At 38.5% G+C, this 14,456-nt stretch overlaps 1 protein-coding gene across 1 annotated transcript; it reads left to right on the forward strand.

The window, feature by feature from the left end:
- The first annotated feature begins 232 nt into the window (after positions 1–232).
- Positions 233–11,942, forward strand: nudc (nudC nuclear distribution protein). Its single transcript, XM_028461994.1, has 9 exons — positions 233–420; positions 3,440–3,517; positions 3,629–3,838; positions 3,952–4,047; positions 4,138–4,251; positions 9,225–9,419; positions 9,507–9,590; positions 9,669–9,787; positions 11,672–11,942. The coding sequence occupies exons 1-9, from the start codon at positions 346–348 to the stop codon at positions 11,721–11,723; spliced, it is 1,023 nt and encodes a 340-aa protein (XP_028317795.1). The 5' UTR covers positions 233–345; the 3' UTR covers positions 11,724–11,942.
- The last annotated feature ends 2,514 nt before the right edge of the window (positions 11,943–14,456 follow it).

The raw sequence follows: 14,456 nt of genomic DNA on the forward strand, positions 1-14,456 counted from the left end.
CATGTTTGAACTATTACAAAGTCAATTTCTATGTATAGTATAGTTATGTTATTTTTATGTTGCATTACCATGAAAAAAAGAATAAATAAAATGAAATGAAAAAATTTTGTTTTATGTTATTTTACTTTATTTTATTTTTCTAGAAAATTCTCTAACCGGAAATCCCGCCCTTCAATAGAGGTTTCCGGTTGTATCATCCAGGTTTTCTATTGGTCAAAAAACACGAGGCGAGGCTTGTTTCCAGGAAGTGTGCAGCGTGACTCTTCCCCGGCCTCTCGTTGGTTTCTAAATCGTGCTCGTTTACCGCTATAGTCGCACTTATAAATCCATTTTTACATCACCGACATGAGTGACGAAGAGGAAAAGTATGACGGCATGCTGCTGGTCATGGCGCAGCAACACGAAGGAGGAATACAAGAGGTAATTTAGAGAAGTAACATGATAAGGTTGGCGTGCTCACATGGAAGCTAATTCTGTTAGCCTGTGTGCTAGTTAGTTCACCTCACCTGTTCTCAAGAACACAAATTATATTACATGATTTCCAAATCCTCAGGATTATTTAGCAGGCCTAGGACTGCACATTTAGTATATGAATCAAGAGGGTTGTTGATTTCAACTAACAACACACCGGAAAATGTAGAAAATAATGCTACAAATGTTATATAGCAGGCAACGGAAAACATGTCACTCTTTTAGGGGGAGAAGTAAATTGAGATCCAGCGGATTAATCTGAATCCATGTTTGGAGGTTTGTTGGTATTCACTCACTTTCAGCGAAAAATGCAATGGATCGAAAATGATGCTCTGGCAGAACAAATCTAAGTTAAAAACATGGCCGTGGCTATTCATACGCAGCGCCCCTCATTGGCCAGTGAAGGTGACGTGATAGGTGTACCACGTGACTTACAGTACCGTCAGTTTTATTTTAGCTCATATTTATTTAGCCGTGGCTACGGGTACGTTAAAGTATGCTACTCTATGGATACGCAGCGCCCCTCATTGGCCAGTTTAGGTCACGTGATAGGTGCACCATGTGACTTAAAGTTCAGTCATTTGTATTTTACTTCATTTATTTTTAGCTACCCCACTAAACCTTTTATTTTAGCCCTAACTCTATCCATAACCCCTAAATGTTTATTTTAGTCAGATGTGTATTTTTAAAGGTGGAATTTGCCTTGTTAAATATGTTCCAATTAAAAAAATTATTAGTCAAATGTAGTATTTGAACCTACGTCAGTGGAAATTTTGTTAGCGGAAGCAAGAGACCTTGAGTCCTGTGCCTTTAGACCACTGGGCTATCCTGGCACGTTGGTATTACAGACACACTGCGTTTATGTAGTATGACTACGTTACCTTGCTAACCCTTTTATTTTAGCCCTATCCCTAAACCAGGAAGTACCTTAAAATGTTCATTTTTGTCGGATGTGTTAAATATGTTAAAATGAAAAATGTATGTCAAAAGTGGGATTCGAACCCACGTTAGCGGAAGGAAGAATCCTTGAGTCAGGCGCCTAGGTGAAAACACAGGCACATTATGTTATGCAGAAAGGTCTGGAAACGTACCGGAGGTTGTGGCTACGTTTAACGTATCTCGAGACACTTTCTAACTTAAATAGGTAGAAAATACTTCAGTTTTAACATTCAACACTTAAACTTATGTAATTGTTTAATTTTAATACAACCACTTCTGAAACATTTAATAGGAAATGAAAATTTTCCTATTTTACTAGCCACTAACTACTTTTAATGACATGTTTTTACAATTCAACAATCATGTAAAAAGAAAAAAGTATAGAACTCGCTTTTTAGGTTTTTTAAATTATCACAATCCAAAGACCAAATCTGCAGCATCTTTAATAAAATCCTATATACTTAAACATATATCTAATAATGTTTTGATGAAAATAAACATTTAAAGATACTTGAATTTATTCAAAAACTGGTTTTATTTGTTAATTTATTTAAAAGGGACAGTGCATATTAATGACAATTTCATTAATAAGCCAGAATTAGCATAAGGTTACTTTCCATCTGCAGTCCCGATGAAGTGTATTTAGCTCTACTAAAGCTCTGACTACATCTGTACTTTTTAATTATTTATATTTTGTGAGTTTGAAGCCTAGACGGAGCTCATTGGTGACTAGTGGTGCTGTTAGAACAGGCCTGAGGGCCCCTCCGGGGGTCTGTACGGGCGACCGTGGCTCAGGTGGTAGTGGGTCGTCTTCTGATCAAGAGGTTGGGGGTTCGATCCCAGTACCTGACTATGTGTCGAAGTGTCCTTGGGCAAGACACTGAACCCTAAGTTGCTCCCAGTGGTCGACAAGCACCTTGCATGGCAGTCCTGTCCCACTGGTGTGTGAGAGTGATTGGGTGAATGAGCTGATATGTAAAGCGCTTTGAGACTGCTTCAGTGTGGTGATAAAGCGCTATATAAAATCAAGTCCATTTACCATTTACCAGGTGCCCACGAGCACCATTTTGGTGATCCCTGGTGTCATCACACTTCTTGCCTGGTTCACAAACATGCAGATCTTTTAACTTAAATCATTTAACTTAAAACAAACAAGCATAACATACAAATTACAGTTTTTAAAGTACTGTTATCAATTTATTTTCTCATAATAAAGAAAAAACATATTTATTAAGGGCAAAGACAATAGTTATGCTGCATTACTGTAACTAACAATATTTGTGTATGAATAACAAAAACTACCGTACTGTCAGAAAATGAGGCATTTCTGCACAGTGCAAACAGAAACATTCACAAAAACAGTGGCTTTCGGCATCAGGGTGTTACAGCGCCGCCCCCCGCTCCCAACTCGCCGCTTCCTTGAGCCGTGGACTAGGCTACCTCGTTGTGCTCCTTTCGTACAGTTATATAATCACGTTCTAATATCACGGTTAGATTGATCGTGCAGCAGCATTAGTAGTATGTAATAATGTGGCTTGTTTCAGGGACTGACTTCACGGTCTAGGTTACAGCACACATTTAATAAAATCTTCATATTGTTAAGCAGATTAAGAAGTATTGCTGCACATCGGACACAGACGGAGCCAAACCTGCTGTCCCCATTTTGTCTCTGGAAAACTTGAGTGAAGGCAGGAGCAGTTTTCCCTGAGGGAGAGAAGCAGTGCACAGAGGCACACACTCTCAGATCTATTATTGTTTGTAGCAGTATTTCAAAATAAGGTTTAAAATGATGCTAAATAAATGTAAGCACAAATGTCCTTTTCTATGTTGTGTAAAATAGAATTCTGGACAAATATCAATGTAGTATCACTCAATCAAACCAGGCTCCTTTGCCTGTTTCATTGAGTTGTGGCCATGTGATTGGTTAATTAGGTGTTCAACACTTAAAACTAAATTCATTCATAATATGCTGAAGGATAAAAAAAACCCATAAGTTCTTGATGTCTCATCTTGTTTATCCTCCCAACAGTTGGTCAACACTTTTTTCAGCTTTCTCCGACGCAAAACGGACTTCTTCACTGGTGGCGACGCTGGAGCTGCAGAGAAGGTGAGTCGAGCTATCCTACACATTGTGTCAATGATTTCCTTTCAATTAGCTGCTCATTGATTAGCAGACACACAACTGTACCTTTAACTTCTGGCCATCTCTGCCCTGCAGCTTGTAATGGACGCCTACGCCCACCATAGCAAGCTAGCACTGAAGGTCCACAAAGACAAGCAGGTGAAACAGGAGAAAGAGAGGAAAGAGAAGGCTGAGCGAGCAGCTAAGCTAGCAGAGGAAGAGAGGAAGAAGAAAAGCAAGGATGGCCCAAGAATTCAGGAGCTGACGGATGAGGAGGCAGAAAAGCTTCAGTTGGAGCTAGACAAGGTGAACTCTTATTGTTCAAGTCTGATATTTTCTGTCTCTGTGTTACCTTTTGAGTGTTTGATTTTTTTTTTTTATGTACTTTATTTGACAAACCATGTGTGTTTGTCTGTCAGAAAAAGAAAGAGGAGGATCAAAAAAAGAATGTGACGGCAAACACAGAAAAGAGCAAAGATGAAGAAGAGAATGAGAAGACGGAGAAAACGAGCAGGGTGAGTAATCACATGCAACCATTGGGAAAAATTAGCATTAAAATCTGTATTTTAGTTAATTAGATTTTCTTTATCCTTGTTCTTCTACAGTCTGACTCTGAGGGGGAGGAAGATGAGAAGGACAAAGACAAACTGAAGCCAAATGCAGGAAATGGAGCTGATCTTCCAAACTACAAGTGGACACAGACTCTTTCAGAAGTGGATGTAAGTGTCGTTCTTTGGCAATCAAAGTTCAAAACATCTCCTCCACTGTGTGATGGTAACTGCAGGATTCTCACCAGGAATTTTTCACAGTATAGGGGGATTGCGTGTCACGGTATCTTTGTTACTGCCGTACTTTAAAGCCTAAAGTTATTTATTACAAGGGCTAGGATCATATACCGTAATTTTTGGGCCATAAAGCGCAATGTTTTATTAGCCGCATTACAATAATTTAGCAATTTTCTATAAAAAAAAATCCACACAAATGCCGCAGCCTAACATAGGCCGCACCCTATTGGCTGATAAGTTTCCTTTACTACATGAAGTTTCCTCCTCACTGCCCCACGTCTACACATCAGTCCATTTACAGCTTTTTATTGTCACTTTTTACACCGCTTTGTCCGCTCTTACCGTGAACTACCACGGAACGATCACAACGAGTCGGACTCTGAGTCAGAATACGGACGCGATTGCTTCTGAACAAATCCAACGTGCTGATTTGATAACTTCATGCTGTTATGTTACTATTACAAACTGGTTGACATTTACTGCATCCACACTGCTGCTGCTGTTACAGCGCGCGCTCGCACTCTCTCACTCGCTCTGACAACATTTCTCCTCGTCATTGCTATGATGAGGCAGTGTGTATCACGACAAAGTGATCAGAATGATTGTGTGAGCAAAAACGATTTAATGTTAATTTCATTGTTCCACCTGGTCTAATGTGACGGAGCTCAATTTTATGGCGACATGAAGCTTCTAAAACCGGGAAAAATCCACAATTTATCCACGTCATTGTTTAAGCCGCAGGGTTCAAAGCGTGATAAATAAGTAGCGGCTTATTGTCTGGAAATGACTGTAAGTTACTTCCTCCTACTCCTTTTTGAATATGTGCAGGCTTCCCATGCCGGATTTTGTAACCATTTATTCTCAATTTGCTTTGTTTGTTGAAATTTTTTTTTAAATTATTATTATTTTCATTGTGGTAAATACACTGTCGTGTTAATGTTTGAAATAAACTTAAATCAATTGGTGAGGGGACATGATGAATGTAGTTAGTTACTCATGCCTGGTATATAAGAAATAACATTCTATATATATATATATATTAATATATATATAATACCCACAGTGATATTGGGACTGTTAAGGACACAGACAAGCTGTTTATATTGGACGGTGACTATGGGTTACCAAGTGGAGGATGCACACAGTAGAGCTTTAATCGGGCCGAAAAAAGACCTTACCCGGTCCCAGAACACGGCCCAAACCTGTTTGACCTGAATGAAGCTGATGTTTTTTTTTTAAGCCCGAACACATTTCAACCCACATTCACATCCGTGTGCTCGCATGTAGAATGATCCGTTATGAGTTATTAACATAACAAGCAGCTTCACGTGCCGGTACATGCTACGTCTGGTGGAAGCTACATTGTTAAAGGCTCAAACATACTTGAGTGGAGACCGGACTGTCTGCACTCCTCGGAGCTTACATACTCGTGGACGGTGATTGCGATTACATAAGCGGAGAATGCATGCAGGCAGCATCGGGGGCAGCTAAAGGGCTGCAGGGGTCCTCGGGTGAAGACGGGAGCATCCGAGCAGATCGCCTGTATTAAGTAGATGGTGCGGCTGATGAATATGTTTTTCAGATTAAAAAGGGTGTTAAAACAACCCGTGCATGCCTGGAAGTCCCTTTTGTGTCCAAGTGTGCAACAGTTATTGCGACGGTACCGATTAAAAAAAAATTAAAAAAACAACACAAAAGTCACTCCGTACGAGGGCTTTTTGGTCAGCCTTTGGTTTTTTTGGTGATGACTCATCATAAAGATATAAAAATGTCAACATTTTGCTTGTGATGTGACGATACTGACGCACACAATACATTTGTTGTTTACAAATTACATGTTTTTTTTTTATATATATATTTTTATTGCATTTATCATTTTAACAACATACATACAACAGAAAACAGAAAAAAAAAAAAAAAAAAAAAAAAAAAGGTGGTAACACGTACAAATAAACTTAAGACAGATTATAATACAGATGAGTATTTCAATTAAGTCTATCCAACAGGGAAATAGCTGGTTGCCATATTTTTAAAAATAAAATTTCTTTGTTAATTAAATGGTATCTAATTTTTTCCAGATGGAGCACCTTCCCAAGTTCTTTTACCCACATATCGAAAGCTGGAGGTTTGTCTGATTTCCAGCAAAGCAAGAGAACCTTTCTAGCTAGCAGAGTGCACAATGAAATTACATGCTTTTCATTCCTATTGCAAACCCAGTCATGTTCTGTAACACCAAACAGCGCCGTGAGGGGGTTACACGGGACATTTCTGCCCAAAGAGTTTTTCAGAAAATCAAATACAGAGTCCCAAAACACCTGAAGTTTTTGACACTGCAAAAAAACATGTGACAATGTCCCTCGATCACTTGAACATTTAGCACATAAGTCTGATACGTTACTATAAATTTTGTTCAGCTTAGAAGGAGAGAGATGCAGTCTATGTACAACCCTAAACTGAATAAGAACGTGCCTTGCATTAATTGAGCTGTTATAAATATTCTTGATGCAGTCCTGCCACCTTTCCTCTGTAATTTCAATACCTAATTCCTCTTGCCATTGGTCCCTGAAAAGGTAAGATGAAGGACTACTCACACCTAGCAGAACCTTGTAGTATGTAGATATAGCCCCTTTGGTAAAAGATTTTACAGCTAATACACTATCTAAAGCTGAATGTTTAGGAGCAACCTCACACAGGGGGTTGCTAGTTCTAAGGAAGTGACGCAGCTGTAGAAAGCGAAAAAGGTGGGAATTTGGTATGTCGTGTTTTGTTCTAAGTTGTTCAAAGGATGCTAAATAACCATCAATATAGAGGTCTTTAATAGCCAAAATGCCCCTCTCTCGCCACCTAACAAAGGAAGCATCATCCAAACCAGGGCAAAAAGCATGATTATCACATATTGGAGTGTCTAGGTACATTTTGGGTGCCCTTGTCAACAGCAGGAATTGATTCCAAACTTTCAAAGAGTTTTGAATGATTGGGTTCTTCTTATACACAGTATTCTTAATTTTTGTTGGGCTATTCAGCAAAGCAGGAAGGCAAGACCGCTGACAAGACAAATGTTCTATCAGTAACCATGGAGGCTGCTCCGTCAAGTCTATTCCTGGGGTACAGCTACGCCAGAATGAAAAAATATTTAGATGGGCAGCTAAATAATATAATTTGAAATTTGGTAGACTGAGGCCACCATTTATTTTGTCTTTGAAAAGATGCTTTTTAGAAATCCTAGGAACTTTACCTGCCCAAATAAAAGATGATATAATGGAATCTAACTTCTTAAAGTATAAATGAGGTATACATATTGGGATTGACTGAAATATATATAAGAATCTCGGTAGCACCACCATTTTGATGGCATTTATCCGACCTACCATCGAAATAGGCAATGTCTTCCAAAATTCTATATTTTTCTCAAGCTGATTAACTTTTTTGTCCCAATTTATTTTAAGTAATTTTGAAATTTTACGTGTAATTATAATCCCAAGGCATTCAAATTTTTCGGAGGCTAACCTAAACGGGGTTTTATTCAGAAAGTCTAAGTCCACGTCTTGTGATAATGGCATAAGCTCGCTTTTTGTCCAGTTTATCTTATATCCTGAAAACAATCCAAACTCGTCAATTAGTTTTAGCAAGGGACTGATTGATTTTTTTGGCTTTGAAATAAATAGGACGACATCGTCGGCATATGCAGAAAATTTATGGTGAATGCCCTCGTGTGTTATTGGCAATATTTCCTGACTCAATCGTATACGGGCTGCCAGAGGTTCTAAAGCTAAAGCAAAAATAAAGGGTGAAATGGGATCACCCTGGCGTGTGCCCCTGTGGAGTCGAAAAGTTTTGGATATATTATTATTAGTTATGACAGATGAGGTTGGTTCCCTATATAAAATTCTAATCCACTTAATAAAGGTGTCACCAAATCCAAATCTAGAGAGGACAGAAAACATATATGGCCACTCCACTTGATCGAATGCCTTCTCAGCGTCCAAAGCCATTATCACAGAATCATCAGAGTTCCTATTTGAACTATAAATCAAATTACACAGTCGACGTGTGTTGAAGTAGATGTGTCTTTTAGGAATAAACCCTGTTTGATCAGGGTGTACAAGTTTTGTGATATGTTCTTTGAGGCGGTTTGACAAAATTTTAGTTAAAATTTTTGTTTCTACAGCAAGAAGCGAGATTGGTCGATAAGATGAGACAGACAGCGGATCTCTGTCCTTTTTAAGAATTAAGGAGATAACTCCATGATATAATGAAAATGGTAGCAAGGCCGCAGATTTGCAATGATTAAACATACGGAGGAGGAGAGGAGCCAGAAGCGAACTGTAGACTTTATAAAACTCCGCTCCAAAGCCATCCGGCCCAGGCGCTTTGTTATTTGGAAGTTGGCTAATAACTGACTTTATCTCCTCTAATGTGAAGTCAGCTTCCAAATCAGCTACTGCCTCATCATCAAGACGTGGAAGATTGCATCCTTCAAGAAAGTTACAAATTACATGTTAACTGAGAGCACACGTTTCATCTTTTCTTCCAGTGTTCTGGTTTTTTTTTTTTCCAATTGCCACTAGATTACAGTAGTTATAGTTCACCAACTCTGCAAAACTGTGATTTGGGCTGTTTTTTGTGATTGAATTAGGAATCCAAGCACATCTCATGCAGTTATGTCCAGTGGGAAACACTGCTGTGGGTGCATTTTGTGTTGACGCAATAGCAAAATGAAAATTTCAAAATATGTACCTGTTTTAAAAACTGCTGCGCAACCATAAATGATCATTCTGCAGATCCGTAATCTGTTTCTATTACAGTGAAGTCGACTACATTGCATCATTTTTATTTGTAGTTCATTACTTTGATACCTGTGACAACACTGATTACACTCTGGGTTTTATTTTGAAATCCTCTTGCAGCTGGTTGTGCCTTTCGATGTGAACTTCCGCATCAAGGGTCGAGACGTTGTCGTGGACATCCAGAGACGCTCCATCAAAGTGGGCTTGAAAGGTCACCCCCCCGTGGTCGAGGGCCAGCTGTACAATGAGATCAAGGTGGAGGAGAGTTCCTGGCTCTTAGACGATGGCAAAGTGGTGACTGTCCACTTAGAAAAGGTAACGCCAACACTTACCTCTGCTGCAATGTGCTTTCTTATATATTGATGTGATTTTAAATGTATGGTATGATTTATTTTATTCCAGATTAATAAAATGGAGTGGTGGAATAAGATCGTTACTACAGATCCAGAAATCAACACCAAGAAAGTTTGTCCTGAGAACTCAAAGGTATGAGTTTTTTTTTCTTTATCACACAGTAGCATCATCTCAAAGTGAGCAGAGGTAACAAATGTTTTTGTTCTTTAGCTGTCAGACTTGGACGGAGAGACGCGGGGTATGGTGGAGAAGATGATGTTCGACCAAAGGCAGAAATCAATGGGCCTCCCCACATCTGAAGAGCAGAAGAAACAAGACATCCTAAAAAAGCAAGTGTTACACGCATTAAACACATTTACAACAACAAAAGATAGATTTTTAAATACATCATCAGCTTAAGATGTTTGGACAGAAATCCACCAATCACCAACGTGTGCTGCTTTCCAACGCTGCTGGTAAAGTGAAGAGGGTTAACCCCAAAGCCAATGACTTAAGTCCTGGAGAATCTTTTTCAGCTCAGATACAAACTTCCATTAAAAAATTACTTGAATACAATAGGTTATTTAAAGCTGCAGTATGTAAGTTGTTTTTTTTGGGCATCATTTGGATAAAAATCCATAATCATCTTTGATCATATTGTAATTCCAAGTGTTCTGAGTGGACAGTGAATCTCTGCTACTTCTCCTGGATTTCAGCCAATCAGAGATTGTTCTACAAACACGTGTGCTCCATGAGCTGTTTTGGGCGTTTCAATTGGCTGCTCGACTGAAGTCATGTGCGTTCACGTAGTATCGGTAGTAAAAGTGTATTAGCGGACGTTCCAGCAGAAGTCTCCATCACAGTGTTAGGCACAACATTACACGGCAAATCAAGTGGAAAAATGCAGAGTGAGGTGGAAAAGCAACAGAATAAAGGAGCAGCAGACTGCAGCACACATACTTTCTTCAGAGGGAGAGCGAGAACAGACGGGATACATCTTGTGTAAACCTATAAGACGGTAACTACAGAGTGATACGTACATTCATGTCTCTAAAACACCAGTAAAATCTCCAATAACACAAGATGACGTCCCTACATTTGTCACTGTCTTTATTTAGAAAAAAGTTGAGAAGAGCGTTCACAAAAGATACTGGTAAGGGATGTTAAGTTTCGGTTTCAAAACAAAGTGGAGAGAGGATTCTACATACTGCAGCTTTAACTGCTCAACTGGAATGTATTAGTGGGAACCAATTTCTCTTTGAAAAGGAGATTTTATTTATTTATTTATTTTTTAATCAAATGTGACTACAGTTGTTCTGTTTCTGCACAGTCTGTGTAGAATAATGATGGCTATGTTAAATCAGTGGAGAAGTTAATAATAATAATGTACCTTGTATAAAGTTAATAACTTTCTTTAGAGTAATGGTAAAAGTCAGACATTATTAGCTACAAATAGGTGAAGCATACTTGTTTACTAGCTACATTACCATACTGCTACATGTTAGCAGGACAAGCTTTAAGGCTATAGCTAACTTAAATAGCATGGTAATGTTACTTAATGTTAATAGCGAGCTAAATCTGTTGCGTATGGGCAGAAATGGGACCTGGTCGTCACCATCTTCAGCCTTTAAGATGCAGTGTTCACTATGTTTATGTAGTTACAGTTGAAAGCTTTAGCCTGGTAAAGCACTCATGCAACATACAATATCTTCTTTATGGGTTGTGGTATATCTAGAATGTTTTCTGTCATGGTGGTAACCACTGTGTCTATTACATTTAACATGATTGTAAGGTTTCAGACAATGTCTGTTTATTAGACCCAGCTTGTGTCCCAGTGAGGATCTGGCTCACTTCCAGTGTTCCTGTTCTGACAATCACTTCCTGTTTGTTTGGTCGTGTTACCCCAAAGGATCTTGTTAAGAGTTACACAAACAGTTCAGTGCTCGCTACAGAGATAATTGGTCTCACAGTGTCTTTATAGACATTAGGTTCACTGTGTCCTATCAGAGCTGTTGGTTTTTAAAGGGATCTTCTGTCATTCCACTGTCTAGCTCTTTTATGAAACGCTGGCTCATCAGTTATATGCAAGGTTTCTTTTTTTTTCTAAACTGGAAAAGTGCCCAAGAGTATAGACACACACCCCACATCTAATAATGTATCAAGCTGAATGCAAAGTGTGGATTATAATAATGTATGTTAAAGAGATGTCACTGACTGACACATGGTCTTTACAGGTTCATGGCTCAACATCCAGAAATGGACTTTTCTAAAGCCAAATTCAGCTGAGACTCCATCCTAAAGCAGCGTCACCTGTAGAAAAGTCCTCATCCGTATCAAAGCGTCACTGGGGCCTACGTTCAGATCCGTACTGGATATGTTAAACTTAAATCGTCCTCACATTGCAACTCTTTTCTTTATTTTTTTGTTTGTAATGTACATTTCCCCCTTTGTTGTTCCTGCATATTTAAAGATGTATGGGTTTTTTAATAAATGACTACCATGCCACGATAGTTTGTGCGTCTTGATTCACACAATGCATGTAAGCAAAGAAAGGAGATGGTGAACTGGATTTATTTACTTTCTAATCCAACTACCAGGGAGTCAGATGTAGTCCTGTATGAACCCAATGGATCACTATGAACTATTGAGGGGAATCTTTAAACCTGACTCAAAAGAGATGGAAGTTTATCTCTTAATGCTAAATGGTAGTTCTAAGTTGTGTGTGTGTGTCATGTTCTAAACTGTTAAATTGTACTTTTAAGCCACTTCAAAGCAAAAGTGCCTAAGTCATTTTGGGCTGATTTGAAATGTTGTTTCTCATTTAATTTTTATATAGTACTTTTTTTTTTTTTTACATTTTATTTCATTAAAAAAAAAAAAATCCTTTTGTTTTATTATAAAAATACATTAGTTAGGCAGAATCTGTAACAATAACCAGAAATAATGACATTTGCTATGATGAGGGTGATGATATGGAACTGTGAGCTTTTATTACTGGTACTTAGTTTAGTAATAAATCTACTTTAGTTTGAGTTATGACAATTTCAGAACCATTCTCTGCTATGTAATCTGTGGCTTTTATCAGTGACTTTCAACCACCTTACTGTGAAATACTAGTGGACTGTGGTACATTGTTGGTTAGTTTCAAGAGGCCAATCACATTTTATGAATCCTGTCATGGTTTAATTTATGTATAAAGATTTCAGTGCCTGATGACGCTGAAGGATCACAAAAAAAAAAACTCACAGTATCCATCCCCATGTATATAAACAGAGACCACTACAGGTCAAACTATAAGAAAATGAGTTTAAAACATGAGCAGGAACAAAGGAGAGGTTATCAGATCCAGATTATTTGGGATTAGTGGACAGGGAGATGAAAACTCTTTAGACTAGTTTTTTACTTTAGTCCGTCTCTGCAAATGCCAGCTAAAATAATACATTAAAAATAATTAAAACAAGTTTATACATTATTTTTAAACGTTTGAAGAAATGAAAAATTAATGTTTTTTTTTTGTTTTTTTGAGAAAAATGCATGGGTTATTAGCCAGGACATCGTTTACTAAAAATAAGTGACATTTAGAAACTAGTATATCGTATGCAGTTTCCTTTAGCCTCCTCTAGGGGGAGTACTAAGCACGCACTCATGCTCTCAGCTTTTGAATCTTCAAATGAAAAGTGAGATGAAAATATTTTTTTTAAAACTTTTAGTTTGATATTCTCTGTTAAATTGAAGAAGGAGAAAGTGAAAATGACAGAAAACATGAATCATTGTGTAAATGACCAAATAATTCAGTTGTAAATAATTGTTTCTTTTTTTCCCAAAATCCTGCACTTTTTTCCCCTAACCCATTAATGTCAGGTCAATATTGATGCTCTAACATGTTTTTCTCTCTGCAGTCTGTGCTTTCTTTGTGATCCTTTTTCTCTCACTGTCCTGACGTTCGAGCTGATGGTTTCTGATCTGTGGTTGGACATTTGACCATCTCGTGGCACACTTGTGTTCTCTCTATCCTGTTCTCCTGTTCCCGTCCACTAACAATGACCATTCCTGCAGATGGCTGCCACCTCTGAGTCTGGTTCTGCTCAAGGTTTATTCAATGTTAGTTCCGTCAGGATCACTTTAGTCAAATAGTTTTATTTAACATGCATTTTAGATTTGGCGTTAAAACTTTGTTCTGGGACGTCTATTCGCTTTTCCATGCACTACATGGAGAGGCATAAGCAGAGAGAGCGGTCAGCAGGACCCCCCGGAACAGATGGACAGACGTTAGATGGCAACAAAAGACAGAGTTTAATTGGACAAAAGAGGAGGAGCTGGGGTGGGAGTGGGTTGCAAGATGTTTGCAGACAAAGCGTGCGGAAGCAGGCGTGTTGCATTTGTTTAAATGCAGCGCTGAGACTAACTCTAACCAATGGGAAACATGGAACATGATCAGCTGGATGATTAGCTTATTAGGGGATGGATTCTGTCAGTTGTTAACAGCTACTGACAGATGAAGGGGCTGGGCTAGCTTGACTTCTGTGTCTGCCTAAACTAATGCGATGCTCAACTTAGCTTTTTTGTCATTAATAGATAACTTTGTATTCTGTGATCAGTGCCTTTAGATGACATGAATTTGGCACTATATGAATGAAGTTGAATTAAATTGAATTGAGTTATTATTATTATACATCCATCAACCTATTTTCTCACCCACTTGTTCTGTTTTTCAGGGTCGTGGGGGTCTGCTGGTGCCTATCTCCAGCTGTTATTGGGCGTTAGGCGGGGTTATACCCTGTACAGGGCGTCAGTCCATCGCTGAGAAACACATACACAGACACACTCACATTCACATCTACTGGCAATTTACAAACTCCAATCAACCCAACATGTTTTTGGTCTTAGATTGTGGAATAAAGCCAGAAGAGAAAACCCACAATAGCATGGAGAGAACATGCAAACTCCTCACAGAAAGGACCCAAGTGTCCACCCCAGGGCTTGAACCCACGACCTTGTGTTATTATTATCATTATTAAA

This window comes from Gouania willdenowi, chromosome 11 (genome assembly GCF_900634775.1).
Source record: "Gouania willdenowi chromosome 11, fGouWil2.1, whole genome shotgun sequence".
NCBI lineage: Eukaryota > Metazoa > Chordata > Actinopteri > Blenniiformes > Gobiesocidae > Gouania > Gouania willdenowi.

Excerpts from the sequence above, each read along its gene's own strand:
- nudc (XM_028461994.1), top strand. The coding sequence starts at position 346 with ATGAGTGACGAAGAGGAAAAGTATGACGGCATGCTGCTGGTCATGGCG. Across the intron at positions 3,518-3,628 it reads ACGCTGGAGCTGCAGAGAAG|CTTGTAATGGACGCCTACGC; the intron begins GTGAGTCGAGCT and ends TCTGCCCTGCAG. Across the intron at positions 9,591-9,668 it reads TTTGTCCTGAGAACTCAAAG|CTGTCAGACTTGGACGGAGA; the intron begins GTATGAGTTTTT and ends TTTGTTCTTTAG.